This window comes from Sus scrofa, chromosome 3 (genome assembly GCF_054392235.1).
Source record: "Sus scrofa isolate SSC_HxYL_T2T_F1_AM1 chromosome 3, Sscrofa_HxYL_maternal_Yorkshire_Landrace_v2.0, whole genome shotgun sequence".
Lineage (NCBI taxonomy): Eukaryota > Metazoa > Chordata > Mammalia > Artiodactyla > Suidae > Sus > Sus scrofa.
In genome coordinates, this window is record NC_139385.1 from 10,487,829 (window position 1) to 10,500,961 (window position 13,133).

A 13,133-nucleotide genomic window follows, 5' to 3' on the forward strand; every position below is an offset into this window, starting at 1 on the left:
TATATATATATATATGGGCATCCAGACTCAATAGGTCGGAAACATGTCTCTTGGTTTCCCTCTCACCCAGATCTGTTCCTCCATCTAGTAAGTGGCACCACTGCCAGCCACCTGGGTGCTGAGCCCGGAACCTAGGCATCATGCTGGGTTCCTCTTTCCCTCCACACCCAACCCACCAGCAAGTCCTGTCAGCCCTAACTCTCTAAAACGTAGCCTTGGAGTTCCCGTCGTGGCGCAGTGGTTAACAACTCTGACTAAGAAGCATGAGGTTGCGGGTTCGGTCCCTGCCCTTGCTCAGTGGGTTGACGATCCGGTGTTGCCGTGAGCTGTGGTGTAGGTTGCAGACGCGGCTCGGATCCCGCATTGCTGTGGCTCTGGCGTAGGCCGGTGGCTATGGCTCCAATTAGACCCCTAGCCTGGGAACCTCCATATGCCGCGGGAGTGGCCCAAGAAATAGCAAAAAAAGACCAAAAAATAAATAAATAAAAATAAAACGTAGCCTTAACCTTCCCACTCTTTTCCATATCCCTAACCTAGTCTAAACCAGCCACGTCTCACTGTCTCGCTCCTAAGCTACCGCAGAAGTGGCTTCGCTGTAATGGATGCAAATAGACATTTCAAAATTAGCAGAGAGAACAGGAAAAGAGCATTGCTGAGACGGGTCTGGCCACGAGTTGGTCATGGGTGGAACAACATGAAAAGCATGTGATGGGGGTCACTGTATCTGTCTCCATCCTTCTGAATGTGTTTTGTATTTTCCATGATATAAAAATTTAAAAACAAACCAAAAAGGGAACCAACCACCTTCCTGGGTCTGGTCGCTTTCACTCTGCCCGTTTGTGGCATTCATCCTCTGGGTCGTCGTAAAATGCAAATGACAGCATTGGCTTCTCTGCTTACCCTCTTCCGCTGGCCTCCCTTTGCGCTTAGAGGAACCCAGCCTCTCTCCCTGACCCGCGGGTGCAGGTGAAATGCTCCTCGCCTGTTTCTCCAGCCTCGTCTCGGGACCCGCCCCCGCGGTGGCAGCCAGTACTGTGTTAGTTTCTGATACAGCGCACAGTGACGTGACATGTGCATACATTGTGAAGTGATCATATAAGCCTAGTAACCATCTGTCCCCAGAGAAAGTTATGACACTGACACCGACCTTGTTCCTTCGGCTCTGTATTACATCCTCGGGACTTATTTATTTTATAACTGGAGGTTTGTACTTCTTAATCCCCTTCACCTCGTTCACCCACCCTCCGTGCTGGCAACCACCTGTTGGTTCTCTATATCTGAGTCTCTTTTCATTTTATTTTATTTTTTAGATGCCACATATAAGTGTGGTCATACTCTGTCTTTCTCGGACTGACCTCATTTAGCCTAATACTCTCTAGATCCATCCATGTGGTTGCAAATAGCTAGACGTCTTCCTTCCTCCCTCCCTCTCTTCCTTCCTTCCTTTTTTCAGAGCTGAGTAGTATGTTTTAGTGATTTATCAGGGAGACATAAGATAAGCCCTCCTCCCATTCAGGCCTTTGGGCTGGAAAGCATCATTCAATCCCAGTAGGGGATTTCTCCAGTGAGAAAACATGAGGGCCGCTGAGATAGACGGAAGGCTGGAGAAATGAGAGCGGCGCCAAAGGTGACGCTGAGGGCTGGGTAAGCGATGGAGACAGTGTGGCTCACGTGGAAGAAGGGGTCTGGACCATGGAGGAAAGGGATTGGGTCGGAAGAGACCATCCTCAGATCCCTGCTCCAAGGAAAGGCCACTTTCCCCACAGGTTCGGGTGCTAGAGCTAGAAAACGAACTGCAGAAGGAGCGTCAGAAACTGGGAGAGCTTCGGAAAAAGCACTACGAGCTCGCTGGGGTCGCCGAGGGCTGGGAGGAAGGTGAGCCTGGCTGAGGACCAGTACAGCCCTCGGGCGGGGGGGGGGGGGGGGATGGCGTGTGATGAGGGGACACCCCCACCCCCACCCCACCCCTGACAGAGCAGGACCAGGAAATTCCTCCTCCTCTCTTCCCAGAGCATGTTTCTCTTTGGTGGTCAACAACCCGTAAGCTCCAAACCAGGGTAGATGGTGGTGGTGAAGAAAAGGCTTTTGTGGTTGCCTTTCAAGACCTAGACATCAGGCGTTCCCTCGTGACACAGCAGGTTAAGGATCCAGCGTTGTCACTGCAGTGGCTCAGGTTGCTGCTCTGGCTCAGGTTTGCTCCCTGGCCTGGGAATTTCACAGGCCATGAGCCCAAACCAAAAAAGAAAGACCTACACGTTGCCTAGGGGACTGACGGAAAGGCCCTGCTAGCCAGGTGTTCTCTCCAGGTTGAGTCTCAGGCCAGCATGGAGTTGGGTAGTAAATGAATTGAATCGTGGTTGTGAAGGTCCAGCAGACAGGGTGAGTGAATGACAAGCTTCTGGGTGCCTGGGGCCAGCAAAGGAGAAGGTCAGGAGCTAGAAACTGGTGTGGTGGAAGGTTCAGCCCATCAGCCCAGAGACTCAGTCACCCAGTGTCTCCAGGGACTGCTTCCCTGCACGTTCAAAGTGGCCAACTTGATCTCAATCCAGACTGTGATTCTCGCTGGGCTCACTGACTCTGGGAACCCACCACAGATGCCTGCTAGTCATTCATAGACACTGGCCCTGGAAATAGATGGTTATGATTAGAATGTACTTTCAAGCCCATTCAGAGGCTGGTTTGGTTTAGTTTGGTTATAGTCATGCCTACAGCACATGGAAGTCCTGGGCTCGGGGCCAAAGGCAGAGCTGCAGCTGCCGGCCTACACCACAGCCACGGCAACACCGGATCCCAGCTGCACCTGTGATGTATGCCACAGCCTGTGGCAACACCAGGTCCTTAACCCACTGAGCAAGGCCAGGGATCAAACCTACATCTTCATGGACACTATGTCCGGTTCTTCACCTGCTGAGCCACAATGGGAGCTCCTGTTTTTGTTAGTTAGATGAATGCATAAAACGAAACCACTATGAAACCTAAGTGACTGTCGTCTTTTAGGAACAGAAGCATCACCACCTACGCTGCAAGAAGCAGTCACAGAGAAAGAATAGAGCCACGGCGACGCCGCACACGTCAGAGTGTAAATCCTTGTTGCCCATCTGTGTGTGTGTGTGTGTGTGTGAGAGAGAGAGGGAGCGATCCCCCAGGCATGGACCAGACCCCGGAAGTCCACACCATTCTCCCCATCCCACCTGGTGCCCAGGACCTGCCTGACCATCCAAAGACCCCCTGCCCAGGGACATCCGCTGTGTGCGAGCCCGAGATCCATGTTCTTTGACTCCCCCACTCCACCTGGCCCCCGAGAGGAGGGGGACCAGGGCCACCCAGACAGAGAGGACCTCCCTCTCCATCCTGCCGGGTGTTTTACCCCCAAACAATTGGTGTCCTTGTCGGAGGGGCTTGTTCCTGCTGTTGAGCTACAAAGGGAAGATCTCATTGCATTTTCTTTTGCTTCCTTCTCAGTCTTTTCCGTTTCATCATTTGCACAAACTTGTGAGCATTGGAGGGCTGGTGGATTCCAAACCAGGACATGACCCTGAGTCTGCGCAGAGGTGGAAGAACGGCAGGAGTGTCCTGGCTGAGAATGTCAAGGCAGTGCTCCCCCTCTTTTGGCAGTTCCATGGATTCCCACTGCTTCTTATGGTGGTTGGTTGGTGGTGTTTTTTTTTTTTGGTTGGTTGGTTGGTTTTTGTTTTTTTGTTTTTTTTTCCGCATTTCACTCGTATAGCCAACTCTCCCAGGGGAACACCCCTGAAGCCCTGAGCTGTCAGGGGCCCCTGACCACAGCAGTGCACAGCGATGGTGCTGCCCAGGCTTCGCCGTGGTGCTCCCCGTCGGCCCCCACGCTGAGCATCCTGCTGAGCGAGTGTGGGTCCACCGAGGCCACTCCCCGGGGTCGGGCGGGCCACAGCTCTCCTCCAAAGGCAGAAGGAGAGCGAGTGCCTTTCCTTCCTAACGCTGGAGCCCAGCTGAAAGCCTCTGCTCCCCTTCACAAGTGAGGGGCTGCAGAGAGGAAGAGGAAGGGCGCGTGCAGCCCAGGTCTTCAGGAGACCACCTGTGACCCTGTGACCCTGGCTGCAGAAGCGTGCCACCTGCTGGAATGGAGCTGGTGAGAGTAGCCATGCCTCTTCCTCCAGAAGGACTCTTCCATGCCACGTCAAGTTGGCACTCCCTTCAGACCCAGGCAGGGCCCTAAGAGGAGCACGTGACAGGTTTCCAAGTCCTTTCTCCAAATGCCCGTCTTGGCATCTTCTTGAATCCGAAGAAGAGAGTCCCACGTCCTACCTAATCCACAGACCCAGAAGATCAGGCAGACTTGCTCCCGGCAGGAGAGAACCCTGGGCTTGGTTTGGTACCTTGAATATTTATTACTAACCTCCATTCAGCAGCAGCCGACAAAGAGACGCTTGGAGCAATCGGGATTTCAGGTGCTGCTCTGGCAAGCCTTGCGTCGCTGCCCGAGTACATCCGTCTTCAAGAATCGGAAACGAGGCCAAGATGCCATCCCGATCTGTTTACCAGTGTGGATCTCGAAGCCAGAACGTTCCTCAGACAGAGCATCCGAGTCAGGGAGAACGAGAGAGGGGGACCACTGGCTCTGCCCTCTTCCAGCTGCACGTCCCGGGCCCTCGATGCCCTGTGGACAGGATGAGGACAGAGGAGGCAGGGACAGTGTCTGGAGACAGGCAGCCGGCCAGCCCGTCCTCACCTCCAGGCGGACCCAGCATTTAAGTGCCCTTCCGATCTTGGACACACAACGTCTTCCTTCCTTATCTGTAGCAGCTCCTAGGTAGTAGCAGACTAGCACTTCCCAGGACCTGTCCCCAAGGAACATGGCTGAGGGTTGCTACGTGACAGGTCGTGAGACTCCTGTTTGATCACTGTGAATCACAATTCCCCCTCCTTCCTAAATCCACCCCCCAACTCCCTCTCTGTGCATTTTCTAAGGAACACCCCGCCCCCCAATCTGCTCCATTAGTTCAGATTACGAGACTCCGAGTGTGATCTCCATACTGGGCCAGAGAGACGACAGGGATAGAAACTGACCGGTCTTAATGTTTAATACTTGTTTGTGCTCAGCGTTTTTGCATCCACGGTTCAGAGGGATAGCTTGTAGTAGCATCCTGGCCCTGTTGTGCCGATTAAGCCAGTTGGCTTGCTCTCGGCGTGGGTAAACATTTCCAAAGGTGGCTGGTCCTCACTTCCAGAATCTCAGCCATTCAGACCTCTGTGCTCCCAAATTACTGGGGGGTGGAATCTACTCTGTCGGACCAGTTCAGAGTGAACACTCCCTGTACAAAGAAACCACGGTATTTTGAAAAACCTTCCCTGGCTTACTTGGAGTAATAAAATGATTAAGAAGGCACTTCCACAGGAGCATAGGCTGATTCAGTCTCACTCAAGGAAACAGTTGTCAGAATTAGTATAATTAACTGCCAGAATCATGTAGAAGCTCATCCATTCTCCAGCCACAAGCAACATGTTCCACCTCGGCTCTTCTGAAAATGAGTGTTATCCTGGGTGTGAAATACCTTCTTGATTAAAACCAGAATCACATCCCAAGGCCAAAAATGAACCTCACAGCCTTTGAAATTAGTCACTGCACATCACTGGTGAGTGCAGTCTCATGGGTCAGTGCCAGTGAGTTGTACATAGCAAGGCAGGACAACAAAATGATGGCTTGGGGTTGACGAGAGGTCGAAATACAGCCGTATCCATTATTTTTATTGTGTCATACAGAGTCTGATAACCTCTAGAGTAGGATATGAGTATATATATATATAGAGTAAGGGGACACAAAATAGGAAGACCTGCCTCTATGGGGTTATGTATATCTGAGCAAGGAGTTTAAATGAGACTCTAATTTAGACTCTTGGTGATCCTGCTGCCTATATCAGGACCCCTAGGATCCCACCTGAATTTGAGCCCTTAACCCAGTGGCTGGAAAACCCAAATGTTCGGAGCATCCTTTCTTGGTCAGACGGCAGGGTTTACACCAGGTACCATAGGGGGTTGAGTGCATGGCATTCAGTCTGGGTGATTCGCTTCAGCCTCTCACCAAGGAGCTGTCCGGCCAGCTTCCTAGTCTAGCAGGGTCTCCTGGCTCCACTTAGCCCTGGTTGTTATTAAGTGGCAAAGTTCTTGCTACCTTCTATCACCTCTCCAAATCTCTGGAAATCCCGCCAACGAAAGCCTTCCGTCCTAGCATTGGCCTCGCACCCAGTCCGGCTTGGCCCTCTCTGCCATCCTTGGTCCTTCAGAGACCACACTGCCTGTCACGTAGAAAACCACCACCTCGGGCCTGCCAGCCATCCACACAGCGAACTGGGCCAGCTCTCTGCTGCTCTAGTCTCCCAGGTCCAGACCAAATACAGTGAAAACTCAGCCTCTCGCCCCAGGAGCCAAAGCAACGCAACGCGAAACAATTGGTCAAACATCGTTGGGTCCGATTCTGAGAGTAGGTGATTTCCAGACATGTCTTTCAGGTGCCCCTCAACTACCTCAGGTTTGAAGGCCCTAAATTAAGCTGATAACTACTCATAGGGACAAACCGAGGGGGTTCAGATAAATCTTGGTGATGACACAGGTGTCTCAAACTTACAACAAACTTCCACTTTTAGGTTTGCAGGGATGGGATCGGGTTTGTTTTTCTTCTGTTTTTAACCTTTTCCCCCAATTTGCCATTAGAATAGTTCCTATAAATGGGTTTCATTTTTCACTGAGTGCCTACCTTCCCAGGGCAGGTAGCCACTGGCTTTGTTTCCTTCCAACAGTACTTTTATTATGGTATTAAGACTTTCCTTTGTATAATACATTGCATCTGTGTTTTCAATTTTTCAATAAATATTTCAACCTGGCAATGGAGACTAGCAGTGATAACTGACCAACCAAAGTGGTTTTGAAGTCTGGGGTTCCAGTGAAAAGCTGGGGTTCACTGAATCCACTTAGCTCTGCACTCCTGGGAATAGGTCTTAAAAATAGGACATTTTCCAAAGTGTACAAGTTTTCACATTTCCTTTGATACTTTAAAGCACCCCATAGACCTTTTCTTTCCTCTGTACGTTCTTTTTTTCCTTGGGAAAAATCAGACAGTGGCTAAGTGTCCAATATACTAGTAGAATTTATCCAGAAGGACAGGTCTCTGCATATAATCTGGGATCTCAGAGTTCCCATTGTGGCTCAGCGGGTTAAGGATCCGACTAATATCCATGAAGATGCGGGTACAATCCCTGGCGTCATTCAGTGGGTTAAAGAATCTGGCATTGCCGTGCGCTACAACATAGGTTGAAGATGTGGCTCAGATCTGGCGTTGCTGTGGCTATGGTGTAGGCTGGCAGCTGCAGCTCCAATTCGACACCCAGCCTGAGAACGTCCATATGGCCCTAAAAAAAAAAAAAATCTGGGATCTTGAGTTATGAATAGTCCATTCTCCACCCTAAAGATGTAAAAATAATCTGCCACCTTAAAATTGCATGGAACAAATTCTGCTCAGAGCCAGAAGCTGCCAATCACAAGAGGATTCAGAGCAAGCCAGTCACAGCTACCAGAGGATTTGCAGAGGGAGCTGACAGAATGGGGCCGGCTGCATGGCGATGTTCCCTGGCAGGATTGTGTGTAACCTGATGCCACCAGTGTAGTAAGCCAAGGAGACCCACGAGGGAGGGAGAGAGATGGGGAAGGCCTGGGGTTGGTAAGCCAGAGGATTGCCCAGATGACTCATCAAGTACAGAGAGAATGAAGCAAATAATTGCTAGAGTCTGTAACAAAAGAGGCCAAAGAATCAGGGAAACAGAAGGAAAATCATGGTGAAGTGCCCAGTGGGGAAGATGATCTGGATATAAATACAAAAATGCGGAACACTGGCTTATGGCCGGGTTTTTCTGCTCTGCAGCAGGGTGTAAAGGTGAGCTGCTCCATTTGCAGTCCCACTGATGGAACGGATGGTTCCTGTGTCACAGCTGGAGCTTAAGTGTGAAGCTAAAAGGTCCAGAAAGCCAGCCAGAGGAACTGCCTGGGGCAAACAGAGACCCCAGGCTTTGAAGTGCCTTCTCCCCCTACCTGTACATGACCTTGCCCAGACCTCCCAGAGGCTGTGGTACAACCCCCCCCCCCAGGGGTCTTCCCAGGGCTCTACAGCCAGGCGCCAGTTCTAGGAGGGCAGCCTGAGTAGCTGGTCACTCTGGCCAGCAGAGTATTTCTTACAGGCAGTTGTGAGATCAGGCCACCAGAATGTTTTATGGCTGCCATGCCACAACAAAAGGGGGTTTTCCAGACAGAAGCCAAACTTGTTTGGGGCCGAGGGACGGCCCTGCCAGAGTGACAATAAACAAAAGGTTGGAACGGGCAAGTGGGAGGGTAGCCTGGATGCAATCTAAGCCATGGGCATGTAAGGGAAGCGTGCTATTACACCGTGCCGTCATGACATAAAGCCATGAGGTTGAATCTCACTCACCATGGTGACCCTCAGCCTCTAACACATGATCTCACGTACGTTTAGCCATCTGGGAGTGGATAAATGAACTCTCTTTGTACACTGCCGCCTTAACGCTGTTCATTGTGCAGGCTCTGAAATTTCCAGTGGAGCCTTTCTGGTCCCTGTCCTCAGAAGTTGCATTCACAGTCATTATTCCTTGTCGAGCATCTACTCCACCAGGCCTTGGGAACACCGTGGAGAGCAAAAAATAGACATGGGCCTGCCCTTCTGGAGCTTTACAGGCTATGGAGGGAGACAAATAGGATAATCAGAAAATCACAATAACACGCATCTAACTACAACTAGAGGAAGTGCAGTAAAGGAATGGGACAGAGCGTTTCTGAGAGCCTGTAAGGAGGGGTTAGAGAAAAGCTTCCTCAGAGTTCCCACTTTGGTGCAAACGGGATAGACGGTGTCTCTCCAAGCCCCAGGACGCAGATTCACTGCCGGACACAGTGGGTGAAAGGATCCAGCGTTGCTGCAGCTGTGACTTGGATGGCAGCACTCAGGTGTGACTGCCTCATTAGGTCTTCATTCCCTTTATAAAGGCTTCCAGGTATCTGAAACGTATTTCAGATGAATGTGTGTGCTTTTCTCTTGTTTGTCGCTCTTTTGTTACAAGGGCCCAGCTGAGAAGTTGGAAGGGTAAAGGGAAGTGACCTTTTCCCTTTCTTATCGTTTCTGGCAGCCGCACAGGCATGGCTGGGATCCCTCACTTGCTCTGGAACCTGCAGATAGGATCCTGGGAAAACTGACCAAAACCGCCAAAAGGTAAGAGTTCTTAGTAAAGGCAGCTTTCCCAGAACTCTATCTGTAGGGCCCAGTTGACAGAGGAAAAGAAAGAAACATCTCCCTGTTGCTTCCTTTTCAGATTCAGATTACTAGAAGGAAAACATTTTGCCATAAGGAATTCTTTGGATTGTGACACTGGTCAAATTTGATTTGGGGGGCCCACTGGTTATTGATCTTGCTTTCCTATTGGTCTCGATTTGTGTTCTTGGGAGCTTGGCGTGGCTTTCCTCCTGCCAAAGTGTGACAATCAGTTCTTGCCTGTTCAGGGGGCCAACTATCGGGTGGGAGCCCTGAGAATATGGCTGCGTGGAAATGTAGGCTGCACCCCGCTGGAGCCAACGTCCTACCAGTTGTTCCCAGCTGTCTGAGGAAAACAATGAGTCCTTTCTCTTAGCTCCCTTTGGGAGTGGCTCCGGATCCTGGGAGGACTGCATGCATCTTTGCACCCTCTTTGGGGAGCCCTCTCGTGTCCACTGTAACGTCATAAAAGTCTTAACTCGTTTCAGTTTTGAGTCAGTGGGCATAGATATGCCTTTGGGGTGTTTCTGTTTTGTTTGTTGTTGGTTTGGGGTGGGAGGTTTGACTTGTGGCATGCAGCAACTTGACGTGGGAATCTCGATTCCCAGATCAGGAATTACATCTGGGCCACAGTGATGAAAGCAGCGCATCCTTACCTCTAGACCACCAGAGGCCTTGCTTTTGGTCTGTAAAAACAGAAGAGAGGTGGGAGGGGGGCAGATTCAACACTTCCAGGAATATTTGTTGTTGATCTCAGCTGATAATAAGATAGTTGAATTTTGGACTTCTTATTGCGGCTCACTGGGTTGGAACCCTGACATAAGTTCCTGAGGATGCGGGTTTGCTCCCTGGCCTCGCTCAGTGGGTTAAGGATCCGGCATTGCTGCAAGCTATAGCAGAGGTCACAGATGAAGTTCAGACCCCGTGTTGCCATGGCTGTAGTGTAGGCCGGCAGCCGCAGCTCTGATTCAGCCCCGAGCCTGGCAATTTCCATATGCCACAGGTGTGGCTGTAAAAAGAAAAAGAGAGTTGAATTTTCTTTTTTAAGAACACTGTAGGGAGAAGTTGGCCTAAGTGAACGGTAATAGTCAGATCCTGATAGGAGCCATTCTTTAAGGCCTCTCTTGTTCTGTTTGTCCTGCTCCTCCCTGGGAATATCTGTCAACTGAAAGCCCCTTCTCGATCCTCTGCCAACTATGTGATTCGTCAAACCTGTCTTCCTCCTTGTTGACACGATTCTGCTGAGGATAATTGTAACTTCATTGGATTTGTTTTGGGGGGTACACCTGAGGCATATAAATGTTCCCAGGCTAGGGATCAAATCTGAACTGCAACTGCCAGCCTACTCTACAGCCACAGATCCTTAACCAGCTGCATCACAACAGGAACTCCTTTCATTGGGTTCTTTAGGAGACTTGAGTTCTCCCCATGCTGGCCCCTTGACAATCGCTTCCTTACCATTGCTTTGACCCCACTTTAAGCCACTGCCTCCTCCATCCTTGGTCCAACTCTGCCAGACCTTTTTCTACCCCAGCCCCTCAGCCACTTGAACTTTAGGCCCCTGCTGTCAAGAGATGAGAGGTCCCCCAAAAGCAGCTACCTGAAAAGGAAAAAGGCTAATTGCAGAGGCTGAGTATTTTATCCACTCATGAGCTTCAGCGACATCCAGACAGTCATTAGACGTGGTTCTCAGCCTCCATAAATGCTGTGTACCTATCAGGGTAAATGAGAATCTTAGAAAACTGCTCCACAAATATTGGTAAAAAGAATTAGCCCTCATATTGAGTAGGTAAACTCAACCTGTCCATTTGCCAGAAACACAATTTGGGGAAAAATATAAACTGAGTATAAACCAGTGAGTTTGTATTACTAAGTTTACTGACTCATGGATAAAATTTTTAAATGAAAGGCATATGAAGTTTCTGCTCTGGCACAGGAGGTTGGGGGTATAGCATTGTCTCTGCAGTGGTGCAGGTTCGATCCCTAGTCTGGTACAGTGGGTTAATAAGGATCAGGTATTGCTGCAGATGTGGCATAGGTCACAGCTGTGGCTCAAATTCAGTCCCTGGAGTTCCCATCGTGGCGCAGTGGTTAATGAATCCGACTAGGAACCATGAGGTTGCGCGTTCGATCCCTGCCCTTGCTCAGTGGGTTAAGGATACGGCGTTGCCGTGAGCTGTGGTGTAGGTTGCAGACGCGGCTTGGATCCCGAGTTGCTGTGGCTCTGGCATAGGCCGGTGGCTCCAGCTCCAATTCGACCCCTAGCCTGGGAACCTCCATATGCTGCGGGAGCGGCCCAAAGAAATAGCAAAAAAGACAAAAAAATAAATAAATAAATAAATTCAGTCCCTGACGGGGAACTTCCATATGCCACAAGTACGGCCATAAATAAATAAATAAATAAATAAAATGAAAGCTAAAGATCTCTTCATTTGTCTGTATGTTGTGTGTATGTCTATGCATATATTATGTATAGGTGATATTTTTCTGCCTTTGGATGGTATTACCAAATTAGTTCTAAAATCCATCAAAGGATTTCTATTTGAATGGGCTTAGAGATAAATGAGAGGTATAGAAACTAACCCCCCCCCCAAATTTTTTAAGTCCACATGATCTGGGATAAATCTTTGGTAAAAAAAGTCAGCCTCAAAATTGTTGTGGCAAAACAAAAACAGGTACATCTTTGGAATTGTCAGCATTAAATACAATGCAGACATACAATTTTTTTCCCACCTAGGTTTATAATAAGTCAGACAAGTTTATGTTATCTCTACAAGATATATGAGATTATAAAACTATAAATCCAACCTAAGAACACAATTAACAATACAAATAAAATGATGGGTCAAGCACGGCAATTTAAAAATTTATATTTAACTTTTAAGGATCTTTGCTTTTGTGATATTTTTGGTACATACCTAATTTGTCAGTAGGAAAAATAATTTAGGAGTTCCCATCGTGGCTCAGTGGTTAACGAATCCTACTAGGAACCATGAGGTTGTGTGTTTGATCCCTGGCCTTGCTCAGTGGGTTAAGGATCCGGTATTGCTGTGAGGTGTGGTGTATGTCACAGATGCAGCTTGGATCCCTCGTTGCTGTGGCTGTGGTGTAGGCTGGCAGCTACAGCTCCGATTCGACCCCTAGCCTGGGAACCTCCATATGCCGTAGGAGTAGCCCTAGAAAAAGCAAAAAGACAAATAATAATAATAATAATAATTTAAAATGGCTAACTTTGTCTATGAAATTTATAAGCAATTAAGCGAATTCTAAAACTGAATTGCTATTTCAAAATTGTTAAGAACAAGAGACAAATAGATAAAAATGAAAAAAGTTATAAACGAACTTTTCAATAATTGTGTTTTATAATGTCTACTTCAAAATAGTTTCAAAAATCTTTTTGACAACTTGAAACCTTAAAGCTATTCTCAATTAAATGATATTCAATGATTATCTAGATCATTTCCAAATAAAATAAAATACTAAAACATTAATTGCTGACCATAAGTTTATTTAGTTTGGGCTTCTTAAATTCTACAGAGACAAAAGATATTTGGGTTTATTAGTTAACATGATTTTTGCAACACTGAAAAATTGTACTGTAACAATAAACTATATATTCTATATCCCATAATAAACCGTAATAGGAAAGAATATGCAAAAATAATATATATTTTATATATATACCTTATCTGCCCAAAATTCAAAAACTCTTAGTGAACATTTTTCTCTTCCCGGCAATATAGTTATTTGCATAAGTTTGCTAAGAATCTATTCTCCTTATACTAGGACATAATTGGAAACTGTGGTTATATTACCAAGGAATTGGATTTCCCTGGTCTGCAAGGTGGTG

General features: G+C 48.3%; 1 protein-coding gene across 2 annotated transcripts in view; it reads left to right on the forward strand.

Moving 5' to 3' along the window:
- Positions 1–6,860, forward strand: part of HIP1 (huntingtin interacting protein 1) — a 163,853-nt gene extending 156,993 nt beyond the window's left edge. For both annotated transcript variants that reach the window (XM_021086314.2, XM_085016808.1), the window contains exons 30-32: positions 1,767–1,875; positions 2,998–3,079; positions 3,463–6,860. In XM_021086314.2, coding sequence (XP_020941973.2) covers positions 1,767–1,875; positions 2,998–3,050 — 162 coding nt within the window. In that variant the 3' untranslated portion in view covers positions 3,051–3,079; positions 3,463–6,860. The remainder of the gene's footprint in view (positions 1–1,766; positions 1,876–2,997; positions 3,080–3,462) is intronic.
- The last annotated feature ends 6,273 nt before the right edge of the window (positions 6,861–13,133 follow it).